The sequence below is a fragment of the Eubalaena glacialis genome, chromosome 10 (assembly GCF_028564815.1).
Source record: "Eubalaena glacialis isolate mEubGla1 chromosome 10, mEubGla1.1.hap2.+ XY, whole genome shotgun sequence".
In the NCBI taxonomy this organism is placed as follows: domain Eukaryota; kingdom Metazoa; phylum Chordata; class Mammalia; order Artiodactyla; family Balaenidae; genus Eubalaena; species Eubalaena glacialis.
In genome coordinates this window covers 36953810-36972746 of record NC_083725.1, presented here as the reverse complement: position 1 = coordinate 36972746, position 18937 = coordinate 36953810, and the positions used below count along the sequence as shown (strand labels likewise).

Here is an 18937-nt window from a genome sequence, read left to right as displayed (position 1 = left end):
GGGCTTAACATGTAGGAATAAAGAAATGTAGTTTATGTAGAATCCTGTTTGTTGATAATGGGCCTTTAAGGAAACGTGTTGGAAAGATTGAGCTTATGGCTCTATTTTATAATTGGTGGAAGTGAACTTTATTGCTCTGGTTCTAGAATTTTGTACTAAGATCCACAGTCATCATTTCTCCCTTTACCCTACAGAATGTCCTCCTTTAGATTTTATCATATGTTGTACCATATGCTGGCTTTTATTCTTAATTTGTATCATCAGTATTTCTTGCCCTTTAAATTTTGTATTAACATATTCTGTGCATGTCCACTTACTCTCTTCCATTCAGAGGACTATTTCAGCATGTCACAAGCACTCAACAAGTGTCTATTGATTGATTGGCATCATTGATACCCACATGTTGCACATTGATGACTGTTCTGAGCTAAGAAAAATTATTCTGGAATTCAATGCTAAATTAAACTATTGTTTAGGGAATTTTACATTTTTTTCTTCTGAAGTAACTGATTGTATATTATATGTAAAGACAATCAACATCTATAAAAACAAAAAGAAAGCAAACAGGACTAAAATGACTTCCATTCTGATTGTCATTAAGGCTTATCTACATCTCAGTTTAGTTATTTTGTGATGTAAAGCTATCTTAAAGAGAAGTGACCAAGATGGTAGAGTAAGAAGACCCTGAGCTCACCTCCTTCTATGGGCACACCAAAATTACAACTATTTACAGAGCAACTATTGATGAGAACAACATGAAGACTAGCAGAGAATATTTTATACAATTAAAGCTATGAAAAATGAAACACAATGATATGGATAGAAGGGACAGAGATGCACTGTAGTCAAGACCCATACCCCTAGGTAGGTGACCCAGAAAAGGTAGGATATTTACAATTGCAGAGTTTCTCCCCAAGGAGCAAGGGATCCAAGCCCAACATTGGGCTCCCAAACTCCATATGGGCTTCTCAGTCCAGGGGTCCTACACTTGGAAGACAAACCCCCAGAATGTTTGGCTTTGAAGAGCAATGGGACTTACTTTTGGGAGAGACAGAGGGCTGTAGAAATAGAGACAACACATTTAAAGGGTTCATGCAAAATCACATGCTCTGGGACCCAGGGCAAAAGCAGTAATTTGAAAGGACCCATTTGCTCTTCTTGGAGAGCTTCCAAGAGAAGTAGGAGACACCTGGGACTCTATCTACTACGAGGACACTGGTGGTTCTGACCAGTACCATTTTGGAATATTCCCTCTAGCTTTTAACCACTGAGACTCAGCCAGTCAGCACCAGTTCTGGGAAGCCAAAGGCCAAGCAGCTACCCGTGTGGAGATAAAATCTCACTCATCAGCAAGTCGGCTGCTCTGAGCTCCAGCTGCCCCAGGACATGGTTCCACCCAACAGTAGGATGACACCAGCCTCAGGTCACCCTGGGCCCTGGCCCACCCAACAACAGGCAGATGCAAGCCCAGGACCACTGCAGCCTTACAACCACCTGTTTCAACCTGACCCACCCACCAGCAGGTTGGCACCAGCACCAGACTCAAGATCTGCTGAACACTGTCCTGCCCACCAGTGGGTCAAAATTAGTTTCTGGACACTTTGGTGCCCTCAGCCAACTACACTAGGATCTGGCCTCTCCCAGCAGCAGGTTGACACTAGCTATGGGGTCTTTAACCCTCCAGCCAGCCACCACAGGACATTGTCTCACCCACCAGTGGGCCAACACTAGCCCCAGGAATACCCCAGATTCTGTATCCAGCTGGTTCATAACCCAGCCCTGCCACCAGCAGACCAGCACTAGGACTGGAAGTTCCCAGTTGGTGCAGCCAGTCATGCCAGGACCCAGCCCTATCTACCAGTGGCCTACAGCCTTTACCCTAGTCAGAATCTGGCAACCAACTGGACCTGGGGCCAGCCATGTCTACCAGTACACCCACAGTAGTCAGTCCACCACAACAGAAGGGCCCATGTAGCCCACATAGAGAGTACCCTTAGAGCATATAGCTCTGGTAACCAAAGGGAAGTGTGCTGCTGGGCCCCATATGTCATCTCCTACATAAGACCACTTCTCCAAGATTGAGAAACATAAGCAATCTACCAAATACGTAAAAATAAAAACAGAGAAATAGGCAAAACTAGGCAAAAGAGGAATATGTTCCAGAGGAAAGAGAAATATAAAAACCCAGAAGAACTAAATGAAGTTCAAGATAAGGAATCTACCTGAAAAAGAGTTCAAGGTAATGATCATAAAGATGTTCAAAGAACAGGGGAGAAAAATGAATGAAAAAAGTAAGAAGTTAGAAGTTTTCAACAAAGAGTTAGGAAATGTGAAGAAGAATGAAACAAACCTGAAGAATACAATAACAGAAATAAAAATACACAAGGAGAAATCAAGAGTAGATTAGATGATACAGACAAATGAGTCAGTGGACTGGAAGACAGAGTAGTGGAAATCACTCATGATGAACAGAAAAAGAATTTTTTAAAAAGAAGAGAGCTTAAGAGACCTCAGTGACAACATCAAGCATATTATTAACATTATAGGGGTCCAAGTAGAAGAAGAGAGAGAGAAACAGGCAGAGACTACATATGAAGAACTAATAACTGAAAACTTCCCTAACCTAGGAAAGTCAACAGACATTCAGGTCCAAGAAACACAGAAAGTCACAAACAAGATCAACACAAAGAGGACCAGACCAAGACACACTGTAATTAAAATGGCAAAAATTAAAGATAAAGAACATTAAAGCAGCAAGGGAAAAGCAACGTGTTATGTACAAGGGAATTCCCATAAGACTATCAACTGACTCTGCAGGCCAGAAGGGAGTGGCATGATATATTTAAAGTGATGAAAGGAAAAAGCCTGCAACCAAGAATACTCTACCTGGCAAGCTCTTTTCAGATTTGATGGAGAAATCAAAAGGTTTACAGACAATAAAAAGCTAAAAAAGTTCAACACCAAAAACAAGTTTTACAAGAAATGCTAAAGGGCCTTCTCTAAGCAGAAAAGAAGAGGTCAAAACTAGAAACATGAAAATTACAAAGAGAAAAATCTCATTGGAAAAGGCAAATATACCATAAAGGTAGTAAATCAACTACGTAAAAAACAAGAAGGTTAAAAGACAAAAGTAGTAAAACCAAACTGTATGCATAATAATAAGTAGCTAAGGGATACACAAAACAAATTGATGTAAAATATGTTTGAAACAGTGAATGTGGGGGAGAAAAATTCAGGGTTGGTAAGATGTGTTTGAACTTAGAGATCAATAATGTAATATAATCATGTATGTATATTTTGCTATATATAAACCTCATGGTAATCACAAACCAAAAATCTATATAGATACATAAACACAAAAAAGAGAAAGGAATCCAAACATTAAAGATAATCATCAAATCACAAGGGAAGAAAGCAAAGAAGAAAAATGGAACAAAAAAGAACTACAAAAACTACCCCAAACCAATTAATGAAATGGTAATAAGTACAAACCTATCAATAATTACTACAAATGTAAATGGACTATGTGCTCCAAAGAAAAGACATACAGTGGGTGAATGGATACATATATGTTGCCTTCAGGGTACTCACTTCACATCTGAAGATACACACAGACCGAAAGTGAGGGGGTGGGAAAAGATATTCCATGCACATTGAAATGAAAAAAAAAGCCAGGGTAGCAATACTTATATCAGACAAAATGACTTTAAAACAGAGACTTTAACAGGAGACAAATTAATATATCACTTAATGATCAAGAAGAAGATCTAACGATTGTAAATATATATACCCAATGTAAGAGCATTTAAATATACATAAAGCAAATATTAACACACATAAAGGGAGAAATTGACAGGAACACAATAACAGTAGGGGACTTCAACACCTCACTTACATCAATGGGCAGATTATCCAGACAGAAGATCAATACGGAAACACTGGCCTTAAATGACACATTATGCTTGATAGGCTTAATGGATGTATATTGAACATTTCATCCAAAAGCAGCATAATACATATTCTTTTCAAGTGCACATGGAACATTCTCCAGGATAGATCACAGGGGCTAGGCCACAAAACAAGTCTCAGTAAATTTAAGGAAAATGAAATCAGATCAAGGATGTTTTTTGTTTTGGTATAAGAAGGGAAGTCAACTATAAGAATAAAAACTGCAAAGATCACAAACATGTGGAAGGTAAGCAATATGCTACTAAACAACTGATGGGTCACTCAAGATATCAATAAGAAAATCAAAAAATACCTTGAGACAAATGAAAATGGAAACATAACAGTTCAAAATCTATGGGATGGGGCAAAAAGCGGTTCTTAAAGAGAATTTTATAGCAATACAAGCCTACCACAGGGAACAAGAAATATCTCAAATAAATAATCTAATCTCACACCTGAAGGAACTAGAAAAAGAAGTACAAATAAAACCCAAAATTAGTAGAAGGAAGGAAATCATATAAGTCAGAGCAGAAATAAAGGAAATAGAGAATTTTATAAAAACCAATAGATCAGTGAAAATGAGATATGAACTTTTGATAAGATAAACAACATTGATAAACATTTAGCCAAACTAAAAAAGATAGCCCAAATCAATGAAATCTGAAATGTAAAAGAGTAAGTTACAACCAACACCACAGAATTACAAAGGATCATAAGATATTACTGCAAACAATTATACATCAATTAAATGGACAACCTAGAAAAAATGGAAAAATTCCTAGAAATGTATAATTTTCCAAGACTGAACCAAGAAGAAATAGAAAATATGAACAGAACAATTACCAGTAATGAAGTTGAATCAGTAATTTTGAAACTCCCATCAAATAAAAGTGCAGAACCAGATGGACTCAGAGGTGAATTCTACCAAATATTTAAAGAAGCATCAACACCTAATCTTCTCAAACTATTACCAAAAAGTGGAAGAGCAAGGAACACTTCTGAACTCATTCTATGAGGCCAGCATCAGCCTGTTACCAAAACCAAACAAAGACATCACAAAAAAGAGAAAATTATAGGCCAGTATCAATGATGAACATGGATGTAAAAACCTTCAACAAAACATTAGCAAACTGAAGTCAACAATACCTTAAAAGGATCATATACCATGATCAAGTGGGATATATCTCAGGGAATCAGGAATGGTTCAATATTTGCAAATCAAACTATGTGATAAACCACATTAACAAACTGAAGAATAAAAATTATATGATCATTTCAGTAGATGCAGAAAAAGCTTTTGACAAAATTCAACATAGATTTGTGATAAAAGTTCTGAACAAAGTAGGTATAGAGGGAACATAGCTCAACATAATAAAGGTCTTATATGACAAATCCAAGCCAACATCATATTCAATAATGAAAAGCTGAAAGCATTTCTTCCTGAACAAGACAAGTATGCCCACTCTCACCATTATTATACAGTACAGTATTTGAAGTCCTAGCCACAGAAATCAGACACACACAAACAATTTTTTTTAAAGAATCCAAGCTGGAAAAAAAGAAGAAAAATTGTCACTCTTTGCAAATGACATGACACTATACATAGAAAATCCTAAAGATGCCACAAAAGAAAACTACTAGAACTTATCAATGAATTTGTTAATGTTGCAAGACACAAAATTAATATACAGAAATCAGTTGCATTTCTATACACTAAAAACAAACTGTCAGAAAGAGAAATTAATAAAACAAACCCATTTACAGTTGTATCAAAAAGAATAAAATAGTTAAGAATAAATCTAACTAAGGAGGAAAAAGATGCATACTCAGAAAACTATAAGACACTGAGAATAGAAATTGAAGATGACACAGATGGAAAGATATATAATGCTTATGGGTTGGAAGAACTGATATTGTTAAATGACAATGGTACTCAGGCAGTCTGCAGATTCAATGTAATTTCTATCAAAATACCAATGGCATTTTTCACAGAACTAGAACAAATAATTCTAAAATTTGTATGGAAATACAAAAGACCCAGAATAGCCAAAATTACTTTGAGAAAAAAGAACAAAGCTGGAGGTATCATGCTCCCTGATTTTAAACCATACTACAAAGCTACAGTAATTCAAAACAGTATGGTACTGGCAGAAAACAGACACAAAGGTCAATGGAACAGAATAAAGAGCCCAGAATTAAGCCCACAGTCATATAGTCAATTAATCTACAAAAAAGAAGAATGAAAATACAATGTGGAAAAGATAAATTGTGTTGGGTAAACTGGACAGAAGAATCAAATTGGACTAATTTTTCACACCATATAAAAAGTAAAATCAAAATGGATTAAAGACTTAAATATAAGACCTGAAATTGTAAAACTTTTAGAAGAAGACTTAGCTAATATGTTTTTTGTCATTGGTTTTAGCAATTTTTTTTGGACATGTCTCCTTAGGCAAGGGAAACAAAAGCAAAAATAAACAAATGGGACTACATCAAACTAAAAAGTTTTGCACAACAAAGGAAACTATCAACAAAATAAAAAAGCTCTCTACTGATTGGGAGAAGATATTTGCAAACCACTTATCCAAAAAGGAGTTAATATCCAAAATATACAAAGAACTCTTACAACTCAACATCAACAAAACAAAAACACAATTTAAAATCTGGGAGAGAACCTAGGTAGACATTTTTAAAGAAGACATACATATGGCCACCAGGCAAAGGAAAAGATGCTAATCATCAGGGAAATACAAATAAAAATCACAATGAGATATCACCTCACACCTGTCAGATGGCTATTATCTAAATATCAACAAATAACAAGCGCTTCCAAGAATGTGGAGAAAATGGAACCCTAAATCACTGTTGGAGGGAATGTAAATTGGTGCAGCCATTATGGAAAACAGTATGGAAATTCCTTAAAAAATTAAAAATAGAACTATCAAATGACCCAGAAATTCCACTCCTGGATGTTTATCTGAAGAAAACAAAAACACTAATAAGAAAAGATTCATGCACCTCTATGTTCACTGCAGTTTTATTACAATAGCCAAAATATGGAAGCAACCTCAGTGCCCATCAATAAATAAATGGATAAAGAAGATATGGCATATGCATACAATGGAATATTACTCAGCCATAAAAAAGAATGAAATCTGCCATTTGGGACAGCATGGATGGACCTAGAAGGTATCATGCTATATGAAATGTCAGAGAGAGAAAGACAAATACTGTATGATTTCATTTTTATGTGGAAGCTAAAAAGCAGAACAAATGACTGAATATAACAAAACAAGACCAGCATTATGTATACTGTGAACAAACAGGTGGTTGCCAGAGAGGAGATTGTTGGGGGAAGGAGAAATAGTTGAAGGAGATTAAGATGCACAAACTTCTAGTTACAGAATAAATGAGTTATGGTTATGAAATGTACAGTGTGGGCAATATTGTCAATAATTATGTAATATCTTTGTATGATGACATATGGTAACTAGGCTTATCATGGTGATTATTTTGAAATGTATAGCAATATCAAATCACTACTGGGTATGACAGGAACTAACATAGTGTTGTAGGTCAACTATACTTCAAAAGTGAACAAACACAGAAAAAGAGAGCAGATTTGTGGTTACCAGAGGGGGGTGGGGGGAGCAGGAATTGGATGTAGTCAAAAGGTACAAACTAACAGTTATAAGGCAAATACGTACTGGGGATGTAATGTACAACATGAAAAATGTAATTAGCACTGCTGTATGTTATATATGAAAGTTGTTAAGAGAATAAACCCTAAGAGTTCTCATCACAAGGAAAAAAATTTTTTCTGTTTCTTTAATTTTGTATTTATATGAGATGTTCACTAAACTTATTGTGGTAATTATTTGATGGTGTAAGTCCAACCACTATACTGTTCACCTTAAACTTATACAGTGCTGTATGTCAATTATATCTCAATAACACTGGAAGAAAAAAAAAACTATCTTAGTGTAGCTTTATTATTTATCGTAGTGCTAAGCTTGACTAGGAGTTAACAGGTCTGGACTCTACTTTCAGAGCCAACACTGTCTTACTGCTCCCATTAGCAAAGCACTCTATCTTACTCTGGACTCACTTTTACCCTCCATAAATTTGTCAGAGAAGAGCATGTTTAAACTTTGCATGGAGTTACATTATGTGGATAAATGAGATAAGTTAATTGAAAGAATTTTGAAATGTTAGAATGAGACTCATTTACCTATATCCCAAGTTAATATAATCACTGTGTAATATTTTTAAAGGAATGGTCAATTGGAAGTTTTTAAAAAGGAAAAATCACAATGAGATATCACCTCACACCTGTCATAATGGCTATTATCCAAATGTCAACAAATAACAAGTGCTTGCAATAATGTGGAGAAAATGGAACCCTCAGTCACTGTTGGTGGGAATGTAAATTGGTACAACCACTGTGGAGAACAGTATGGAGGTTCCTTAAATGACTAAAAATAGAACTACCATATAATCCAGCAATCCCACTCCTGGGCATATATCTGGAGAAAACCTTAGTTCAAAAAGATACATGCACCCAATGTTCACTGAAGCACTATTTACAATAGTCAAGACATGGAAGCAACCTAATGTCCATCAACAGAGGAATGGATAAAGAAGATGTGGTACATATATAAAATGGAATAGCCATAAAAAAAGAATGAAATAATGCCATATGCAGCAACATGGATGGACCTAGAGATTATCATACTAAGTGAAGTCAGTCAGATAGAGAAAGACAAACATCATATGATATCACTTATATGTGGACTCTAAAAAGATGATACAAATGAACTTATCTACAAAACAGAAACAGACTCACAGACTTCTAAAACAAACTTCTGGTTACCAAAGGAGAAAGATGGGGCAAGGGGATAAATTAGGAGTTTGAGATTAACATATATACACTACTATATATAAAATAGATAATCAGCGAGGACCTACTGTATAGCACAAGGAACTACTCAATATTCTATAATAACCAGTATGGGGAAAAGAATCTGAAAAAGAATGGATATATGTATATGTACAACTGAACTACTTTGCTGTACACCTGAAACTAACACAACATTGTAAATCAACTATACCCCAATATAAAATAAAAATTAAATTAAATAAATAAACTGAACAAGTAAGAATAAAATCTTTAAAAAATCTTTTACAAGGTAAAATACTACAACAGTCATTCATAAGGGTAAATATAGATTGCTCACATTATAAGAATTCTTAGTACTACCAACTGTTATTTTCAGATAATATTTTTATCCATTAAGAACTTTTGACAAGTAATGATTCTTTTTTTCTCTTTAGTGTAAAGATGATTATCATTGCTTGTGCAATGATCTTACATTTTTCAAACACTGTTTATTCTCCTGGCACTCACTGACTTTTTGACTTTGCCTTTTCTCTGTCATAATGGTTCCTTTCACCCCCAACCCATCTCTTATCCTGAATAACTTGGACCTGCTATTAACATTTACCTGTCTTAGGAAAATGAGTTGTTTTTAAGGAAAAAGTGATAGGTTTGGCTCCACTGTGCCTTCCAAATAAAGTCTAAACTTTTAGTTTTGGATTTCAAAAGTTTGTCTTAACCTACTGCTTCAGCCTTAACTCTCACTCTTACCTCATTCTATAATGGTATCCAATAGTTGGAAACATGTTGATCCTGATCATAATTCTCTTGTATCTAAACCTTTGATTATGTTGTTCTCCACATTCACTTGTTGAAATTCTGCCCATCTTTAGTACCATCTCATCCATGAAGGTTTAGTTGTCATCCCACTGTAAACTTTTTCCCTCTCTGGACTTCAACACCTTTTTGGATTCACCTTTCTTATGGCATCTAGTCTATTGTTTTATATTACTTTTATATTACTGTGGCTTTTGTTTGCTTATTCAGTTTTTATTTTCTGTTTCTTTTATTCTCTGTGTCTATCTCTTTTGACAAAACTTTAAGCTTCTTAGCTTGTTGTGTTCTACTTATTATACTCACAACAGAATCTAGGAGATTTTTCTAGGGCAATAAGAAGCAGCCCATAAAAGTTGTTGAATTAAATTGAATTTCTGGACCACTTTTTTAGGTACGGCTATCAAACTGAACATTTCATGGAACTGGACAAGAATAAATCTCCAGTATTAGTGTACTAGAAAATTGTCTTTAACTATGACTGGATGGGAAGAGTCAAGCTGTTTGACAAATAAATGCTAGTGAGTTTAGAAAATATGTATTGCTAGAAATCAGTAACCAGATATCACAGAAACATGGAATTATGACTGTTGTTCTACAAAGCTAAAAACTTGATTTATGTGTATGACACATAGGATTTAAATCTTATTGAGAGTCTACAAAACATTAAAGGAGTGCTCCAGAATTAGGCAGATTTTTAAAACAGAAAGAGTAAATCCTGCATGTTTGAATAAAAACTTGTATTATGCAGTTTCTTTAGCCTTTTGTTTAGGAAAAAAATCAACTTTGAACAAATATTTTCCATTAGCACCAAGAACAACTTTGCTTTTTTAAAATTATTATTATAGCGTGAAGGTATTTTCTCCTGAGAAATAATATTTCCTAGTATTTGGAATGTAATGAAGGCCACATCTCTACAAAGAATGAAGGCATTTAATATGAGCTCAGTCATTGATAGGCTTCCCGAGTCTTTAAAATTTGTGTCCATTTTTTCTCATCTCCCCTGCCCATATGATTCACATTATATATTTTCTTCTTAGATTATTAAAACGAGAAGAAAGTTTCACATTTATTCCTCGGTCCCGTGAAGAGCTTCCAGACAACTTTCCAAAGGAAATCTCTGGGGTCTGCTATTTCCTGGAGGTAAGAACTGGTCCTAAGCAGCCAAAGCCTTCTCTTTCTTCATCGAGAATAAAAAAGGTTTCCTACAACATTGGCACAATGTTCCTCCGGGAGACAAGCCTCTGAGACCTGCTACAGATCAAAGACTCCTCCAAAAAGCACAAGCCCAGAACATGGGTCATGACAGGAGAATGGAAAGATTGTTCATCTTTCACTGCTCTGTGGAGAACAAACAGTGGAATTTCTGTTATGTCAGGCAATAATCCTAGAAAAAGGAGGGTGATGACTGTCAACAAAAAACTGGAGGGCAAAGTGGAAATAAGATGTATCCATTCTTATGAGTGTTTTTGGTCATATATATATTATGTATAATATATATATGTATTTTAATTCATTACAAGTGTGAGGCCCCTTTCAAAACTAACCAATAAATAGATTCCATGTTTTCTTGTTTGTCACACATACAAGTATCTTTCTCTATATATTTGTATCACTTTTGAGAGCCAGTTTTGATTATATATTCCTACATTTCGTGAGTGGGTATGAGAGGAATATTTTCTAATTTTTGTTTTTCTGAACAGACATTTCATACATATATCATGGCAGTGTGGTAAACTTCCCAGCAGGAAAAACTGTAACTTGGCAAAATATTTTAGGGATATTACCTATTTTTATACATATCTCTTCTAGATAATTTCACACAGCATTATTAGATTTTCACAATCTGCTACTGTATAGTTGGTATATTATGTAATTCCAACATATTAATTGAATATAGTTTCACTTATTTAGAGAGATAAGTGCTTAGATTGAAAATACACATAACCTAGGATTTCAGATGCTGAGAAAGCATAGTATATCTGCTTAGTAAATATAGCTTTTAGATTTGATTAATGTAGCATAGAATCCAGAGGAAATGGCATTTCCTAATAGCAAATGTATGTATCTGTAACCAAGATTAAAGAAAGGTCTTTTTGCTATCTTCTAAGAAATATCAGTGAAAATAAAATGATTTGCTACATTGGACCCTTTCAACTTAGCACTTCTAAATATAGGTAGTTTTTACAATGTGCTAAATTCTAATAAACAGCATCCTACTAAATGACATGTAAGTCCACCCCCCTGCCCCTGTCACCTTCTTCAAAGGATGCTTCCTAAGGACTAACTGCCCCTCATGGGAGCAAATCGCTAGATACTGGCATGGTGAGAAAGAGGTGTAGGATATTTTGCCAAGAAGGTTGTTTATTCTTTCATAATAAAAACAAGGAAAAATAACTGTATTTTATGGATTTGAGATTTTTTTTAATGTTCTTCTGCAGTTTACTTGATGTGGCTTTTAAATTCAGTGAATCACCTTCATTAATACTGAAGTATGTCTAACCTTCAGACCTAGTAATCACCAAAGTTACAGATATGCTTCCATTGCTTGTTCTGCTAAATGAAAACCTGTTCCCATTAATTAACAGTGCATGAAAATATTATTACAGACTCACCCTGAAATTAGGAGCACAGTGTGTCCAGAGTTTCTTATTTTGGATCAGATATAGAATCTAACTTTCTCTTGAGGTTAATGAGTTGGAAACATTTGTTTCCTTGAAACCTTGTGGTGGCCATTTTCTTACTCCTATAGGTATACTCATTGGCAGCTTATGTCTACTGAATACAATATATTTTTTCTGGTTAGGGATTTTGGCTGCATTAGAATTTGGTTATGAAATAACTCAGTTAAGGAACAGATTAACTAGTGTCCAATGTAGTCTGTGAGGATTAATTAGTGTTTTTAAGTTCTCTAAGTATACAGCTAGAAAATATTTTTAGATATGCAGATTATTTGTTATAAAGGTGATCATTTTTATAATTGTTGAACTCTGTTCTCTCTCTGGGGCTTAAGAGGACACTAATGCAACATTTTGCATGTGGAAACAGGACCTAGACCTGAATCCTTGCCTGTCCCTCCCTTCCTCGGGTCTACGTTTCTGTTTTTAACCACATGTGGGCAAGAAGGCCAGGGTCTTTATAGGAGGCTGTGGAGGCTGAGGACAAGGTTCTCTCATGGGAATAATTACTCACAAAAGAATTTCTTTAGGGGGCTGAGAGATTAACTCACTTCTTTCACAAGGAATAGAGGGCAGGCTTATAGTCAGTGTGGAAAGAACAGGCTCTGGGAGCACTTCAATCCTCCTGCTGAGAATAGGAAATATCTCAGCTATGCTGATGGGCTTCTTATAGCACAGGAGCATGGGGAGAGAACCAAACTCACTGAACCCATTTATGCTTATTCTGCACAGTAACTTAAAACTTATTGTGATATAGTAAATCATAAGTGTTTTAATCATAAACAATGTGTTTTGTAACCATAAGGCTGAAAGGGACTTCCAGGAATCATCCAATTAATTCTCTACTTTTTGTAAAGATTTGTCTAAGCAACTATTCTAAACATATGGTTATTCTCTCCATACTTAAAAATACCTGTGGGAAGCATATTTTAAAAGCATCCTTGACAATCCACTTCATTATCTAGTACTTGGTGATAGGGTTTAAGATAAGAATTGTATATACATTCAATTTGTCAGAAAAATAACAAGCTCTTTCTTAGTTTATATGATTTTACTTGGAGAAAAATAGCTATTTACATTGTCACAAATGTCACAATGAAGAATATGCCAGAGATCTATTAAATATCACAAACAGGATGTAAACTACATTTTTCATAGCATATAATCTAAATGTATCTTTGAAGGTATAGTCTGAGGCAATGGTCTGATCTATTACCATTTTGCCAACCTAGTACAGTTGACTTATTATAGCTACACTATTCCTCTATGTATTTGCAAAATACGGTATAAAATGGCATTTCATTCTAGCTGCAGTCATAGAATTTAGAGGCTGTGAAAAAGCATTGCATTTTTATATGTCCTATAGAGTACAATACATGTATCCTCCATTAGGAATTGTGATTGTAATAATGGGTGGCTGTTGGTATTTCATTTGAATAATATCTATACGGTATTCTCATGTACAAACTATTAACATACATCATGCATTTTAGCATGGCAGATTAAATGGATGTCCCTTTAGAAATCAAGCATTATTTAATTGGGGAAATGGCTCTAACCCACTCTAAAATGGATACTTTAAGATCCAATTTGGCACATATAGACCCTCTGTTTCAGTATTCTTTCCAGCAACTGATTTGAAGAAGTTACTTTATGACTAGCCATCAGTACCAAAGCTTCATGTTGGCATCAGTATCATTTTGATGGAATGTCACTGTTTACAAATAAATGAGTTATATAACGAAGTCAGAAACCCCCATATGTACCCAAAATATACTGCACAGTATGTGCTTTGTGAACCTTAATAAATAGGTAACAGCCATAATAAAAAGAATAATACTCAATGCCTGAAGAGCACATATAGTTGGGGCTCTTGGCTGTGTGGTGTTGGGTGGAGAAGGGAAAGAAGAAACAGCTTCTAGTTAACAGTTTGGTCCAACTGTCAAAAATCTGCCTTGATATTCATCTCTTCTTTTATATTTCAAATAGTTTTGATTTCCCTTTTAATACTTGATTATGTGTGGAATCCAGTGAACTGTGTATGACCTATTGTGACTCTGAGACAGGCACTGATGCCTGAGACTTGAGAGTGAGTTTGTGGATTCAGTGCTTCAAATATGAACTCTTGGGGTTTCACACTGTCCTTATCCAGTGACAATAGTAACAGAAACATAGTGTTTTATTGTGAAAGTGCAAAATTGTGTGCCTCTCCAGGAAAAACAGAACAAAATAGGACAACAAATAAGGCAAAATCTCATTCACAAGCACAGGAAGTCTTAATTTGGTGAATTCCTCCAAAGAGTTACAGCAATAAAGCAAAATTAAATTGATAGATACAAAAGGCAAAGTCACAGAGAATTTGGAAAACTGCCAGGCTGTGTTTTTCCTACAGAATCATATTGATACCAGTTGAAATGGTATATTTGAGGTTGTGAGGTATGAAGAGGGAGCTCAAGATTATCACCATTACTAAATATATTTTTTGAAGGCATCTTGGGTTCCTGACTTGCTGAGGGCAAGTTTGTGGATCATCAGAGCAGACAGTAAAACTTCTACATGTAGGTTTCTGTCTTGTCATGCATTTTAAGCACAACTTAACCAATGCCCAGACCCTCTCCTACTCTATACTGTCACTGGAAACCATCTCACCAAGTCAAGTTTGGCTCCGTGAAACACCATTCCCTCTGTATCACTGAACCTAACATGGCCATAGAAAGAGTTTTGATGCCTGTTTCAGGCAGATTGTAAGACCCACACAACTCTAGGCCCAAGTAACAAAGCACTGCTGAAGTGAACTAACCATTCTCAGTTGTGCTAGGGCATTGCTTCCACCTGTAGCTTCTCTCTGCTTTCTTCAAAATACTATCTGACTCCAAGCATTTGGTACAACTTCCATAAATGTTCCTTCAGAATGAGTTACACATGGCTCTGAATAGGCTCTGAGGGGCACCAGATGTCTTTCAGCCAACAGTACCTAGAAACTCAAGTCCGAGAACCAAGCCCCATATTGTAGCCTTGGTATTTCTATTATTAAACTATAGATCTTCAGCTACAAAAATTATGTCATTTCAGAGGCTTCTTTAAGCATATCTTATTAGATATAACCTGAAAAACATGGTGCACCGGAGGCTTAATTATTAAAGTTTAACATATTACAGTCTGAATGATGATTCTTTAAGCATAGCTCTTGATATGAATACACTTAATTTACAACCAGCTGATTGAACATACACATAAATTGTATTAACATGATTGAAAGAATTTTATTGTTAAATGGATAAACTGACCCCAGCTGTGGACTCAATTTAAGGCTCCTCACAGTGGTGAATGAAGAACAGACACTGGTATACACAGATTAACATAAATTTTGTCAGAGCATTTTGAGATAGTGTGCAAAATTCCTTCCTCACACTTGATTCAAACAGTTGAAGCCTAAGTATTATTTTCCTGTCATCTTTCTGTTTCCTTCCTTCCTTTGTTCCTTCTTTCCTTCCTTTTTCCTTTCATAAAAGTCATTGTTCCTTCTTTCCTTCCTTCTTCCTTTCATTAAAAAAAGTCATTGATACATTTATAAACAGGAAGAATCACAGCTAATCTTATGTTGTAGAATAGTTTTAGTTTTATAAAGTAATAAATATTCTGTGTGTGTGTGTGTGTGTGTGTGTGTTGAATGTAGATATTACATGATTAAAAGGAGTGACATTGTGGAAGGACTTGGGATGTAGAGAAGTAAAGTTTGTGTCTTTATTTATTTTTCTTTTTTTTAATTTTGGCTGCACTAGGTCTTCGTTGTGGCACACGGACTTCTCTTGTTGTGGTGTGCAGGCTCCAGAGCGCTCGGGCTCAGTAGTTTCAGTGTACGGCCTTCTCTCTAGTTGCGGCACGTGGGCTTAGTTGTCCCGCAGCATGTGGGATCTTAGTTCCCTGACCAGGGATTGAACCCACATCCCCTGCATTGAAAGGTGGATTCTTAACCACTGGACCACCAGGGAAGTCCCTGTGTCTTATTTCTATTGTGTTGTGACCAGACCATAGCTTCAGCCATGTGCCTCATTGCCAATTCCATCCTTATTAAGAAATGATCCTGTTCAATGGTTCAACTCATCAGCTTGGCAGTACCTGACTACTTTAGGAAGCTTGGCAGTATCTGACTACCTTAGGGACACAAATTACTGGACTTTACCTTCAGAGACTTGGATTCGGTAGGTCTCAGGTGGAGGCCTAGGAATCTGTATTTAGAAAATCACTCTAGGTAATGCTAATATACAGCCAGATTTAGGAATCAATGAAGAATATTCAAATAATCCCAATTACTAGGAATAAATGCAAGTTGACTAAGATAGAAATATATTATTTCATTCATACTTATTTTGAAAAGCTAAATACTCCAGGCTTAAGAGCATTATTTCTTTCACAAGTTTTTAATTTTAGCTTTGGTTTCAAATTTATAGTCTGCTTTTTGAGCATAAGTCTTCAAGCTTCAAATCAACACTGATAAGCATGAGGGATGAATATTGTTCACTATAGGGCTATTAGACATACTAGGTACAGTATAACTTTCTTAGTTACTGCCAGAGCTGTGCAGTACATCACAATATTTGTTGATCCTTACCAACAAGATATGAACTATGAACATTTGGACAGAGAAGCAAATGTCAAAGTGACAGCCTTATTCCCAAATGCTTTGATTTTTATGTTTGAAACATCACCAACTTGATACTTAGTCTCACTCTGTACTTTTCTCATTGAATTGTACATTCATCTAAAACTTATTTCCTAGCAATATCTTATAACAACCTTTCAAGCAATAATCTAAGCCATGATGATGACGGCATATGAAACTTGCACTTCTGTGCACTTCATAGAACCCTTAGGGAAACAGAGACATGTTTTATATAAGCAATAATATAGGTAGTGTGGACTTTTAAAAGATATTCACCATTCTACTACAGTAAAATGAGCAGCAAGTGATAGATAAAAATTATCTGAGCAGATAACATACTTAATTTCTCTCACAAGTCCTTCATTTGCACACATGCTATGAAGTAATTAATATATTTTGATCAGATTGTTTCTGATGTATAATTATAGATACCTATCATAATATGATTTCTATTCCTCTCAAAAGATTGTATATGTATTGTTGCCCAGATTTTCAGATCTTTATAGTATATAGTAAATAGGAGTATTTAAGGATAGATAAATGAGCAAAAGTATAGTATGGGTTGGATAAGCTGATCGAGAGTAGGCTTAGCAAAAATACAGATGCATACTAGGACAAGTTATTTAATTCTACTGTTGGTTTGATAAGGTCTGAGATGATGAAAGATTAAAGATAAAAATAATTATTATCACTGTTCTCTGCGATGGCAAATGTTTAGTAAGTACAATACTATTTTGGCTTTCAGAATGTGATTGGTTGAAATTCATCTGTAGTATAATTTTAAAATGTCTGAAAATCATTATGTAGTCATATTTAAAATAACCTGTCCTTCTCAGCCATTTTGATGATACCACTAAAGCTTGCAGGTTTTGAAATGAATAATTCATATTTTTACTTTCCTTAAAATATAACTTTAATCTAATGTGGCACAGTCAATAATAATCAGTCCTTTAGTAGTTAAATTACTCCTCCATCATTTAGAATCATGAATTAGGATTACAGTTAAAACTAACTAGTAAATTTATGATACACTGAGGTACTTCTAATCATCTGATTATTATTTAGCAAAATCATAAAGCTTAGAATCCATTCCTAAGCATCTAAATAAGATTACAGTTCCTATTATTGCCTAGATGGTTAATCTCTCTTTTAATCTTGAATCTGAACACAATTGGAGTCGTGGGTGGGTTTGCTAACATTTTACCTTCCTATTACCAACAGCAAAACTTAACATCTTCCTACCCACGATTTATAAAATTCTCCTATAAAAATCAAACAGGGCTGTTGAGTCACTGAGAAAGTGTTTTTTTCCCACTGAGAAAGCATTTGACAGTCATCTTTTTGTATATCATTGGATGCTTAACCCTTAATAAGCATGCTTTTGATAATAAATAATAAAAAATACTTAATTTGAATCCATTAAATTATAGTGAATCTATTTTCTCAGTTAATTCATCTAGTTGTTGATCAGACCACTCTTAATATTAGACTTAAGTACTATTGCTTATTATTTGAAAGCAGAAGAGACAAGAAAAACTAAATGGCAAGCCTAAGTAGTAGCTTGTTTCTAATTCTTTTGATATATATTTTTACAAATAAAGGAATTGGTTTATATTTAATCTTCCTCTGTGGCCTTTTGGCTAGTTGGAGATAAAGAAGGGATTCTACTAAATGAATTTTTACTGTGGGCTATTAAGTATAATTAAATATAAGTAGGACAGTAATGTATTAGTTGGGGTAAAATCAAAATTGTGCAAAATTTCTTCTTCACACCCCCGCACTCTTTAAAGACAATTCTTCCCATTTTGCTGCCTGGCAGTTACACGTCAGACTCAGAACACAGGGACAGATGGAGGGGGTGGGACGGGCAGGAACTTTAGATGAGACTGAGCAAAGAGATTTAACTTTTTTCTTTGTGAAAGTGTATATATTCCTAAA

At 35.0% G+C, this 18937-nt stretch overlaps 1 protein-coding gene across 2 annotated transcripts in view; it reads left to right on the top strand.

Moving 5' to 3' along the window:
- GUCY1A2 (guanylate cyclase 1 soluble subunit alpha 2) overlaps positions 1 to 11199 on the top strand; it is a 401095-nt gene extending 389896 nt beyond the window's left edge. For both annotated transcript variants that reach the window (XM_061202599.1, XM_061202598.1), the window contains one exon: positions 10699 to 11199. In XM_061202599.1, the coding sequence (XP_061058582.1) occupies positions 10699 to 10906 (208 nt within the window). In that variant the 3' untranslated portion in view covers positions 10907 to 11199. The remainder of the gene's footprint in view (positions 1 to 10698) is intronic.
- Positions 11200 to 18937: the final 7738 nt, after the last annotated feature.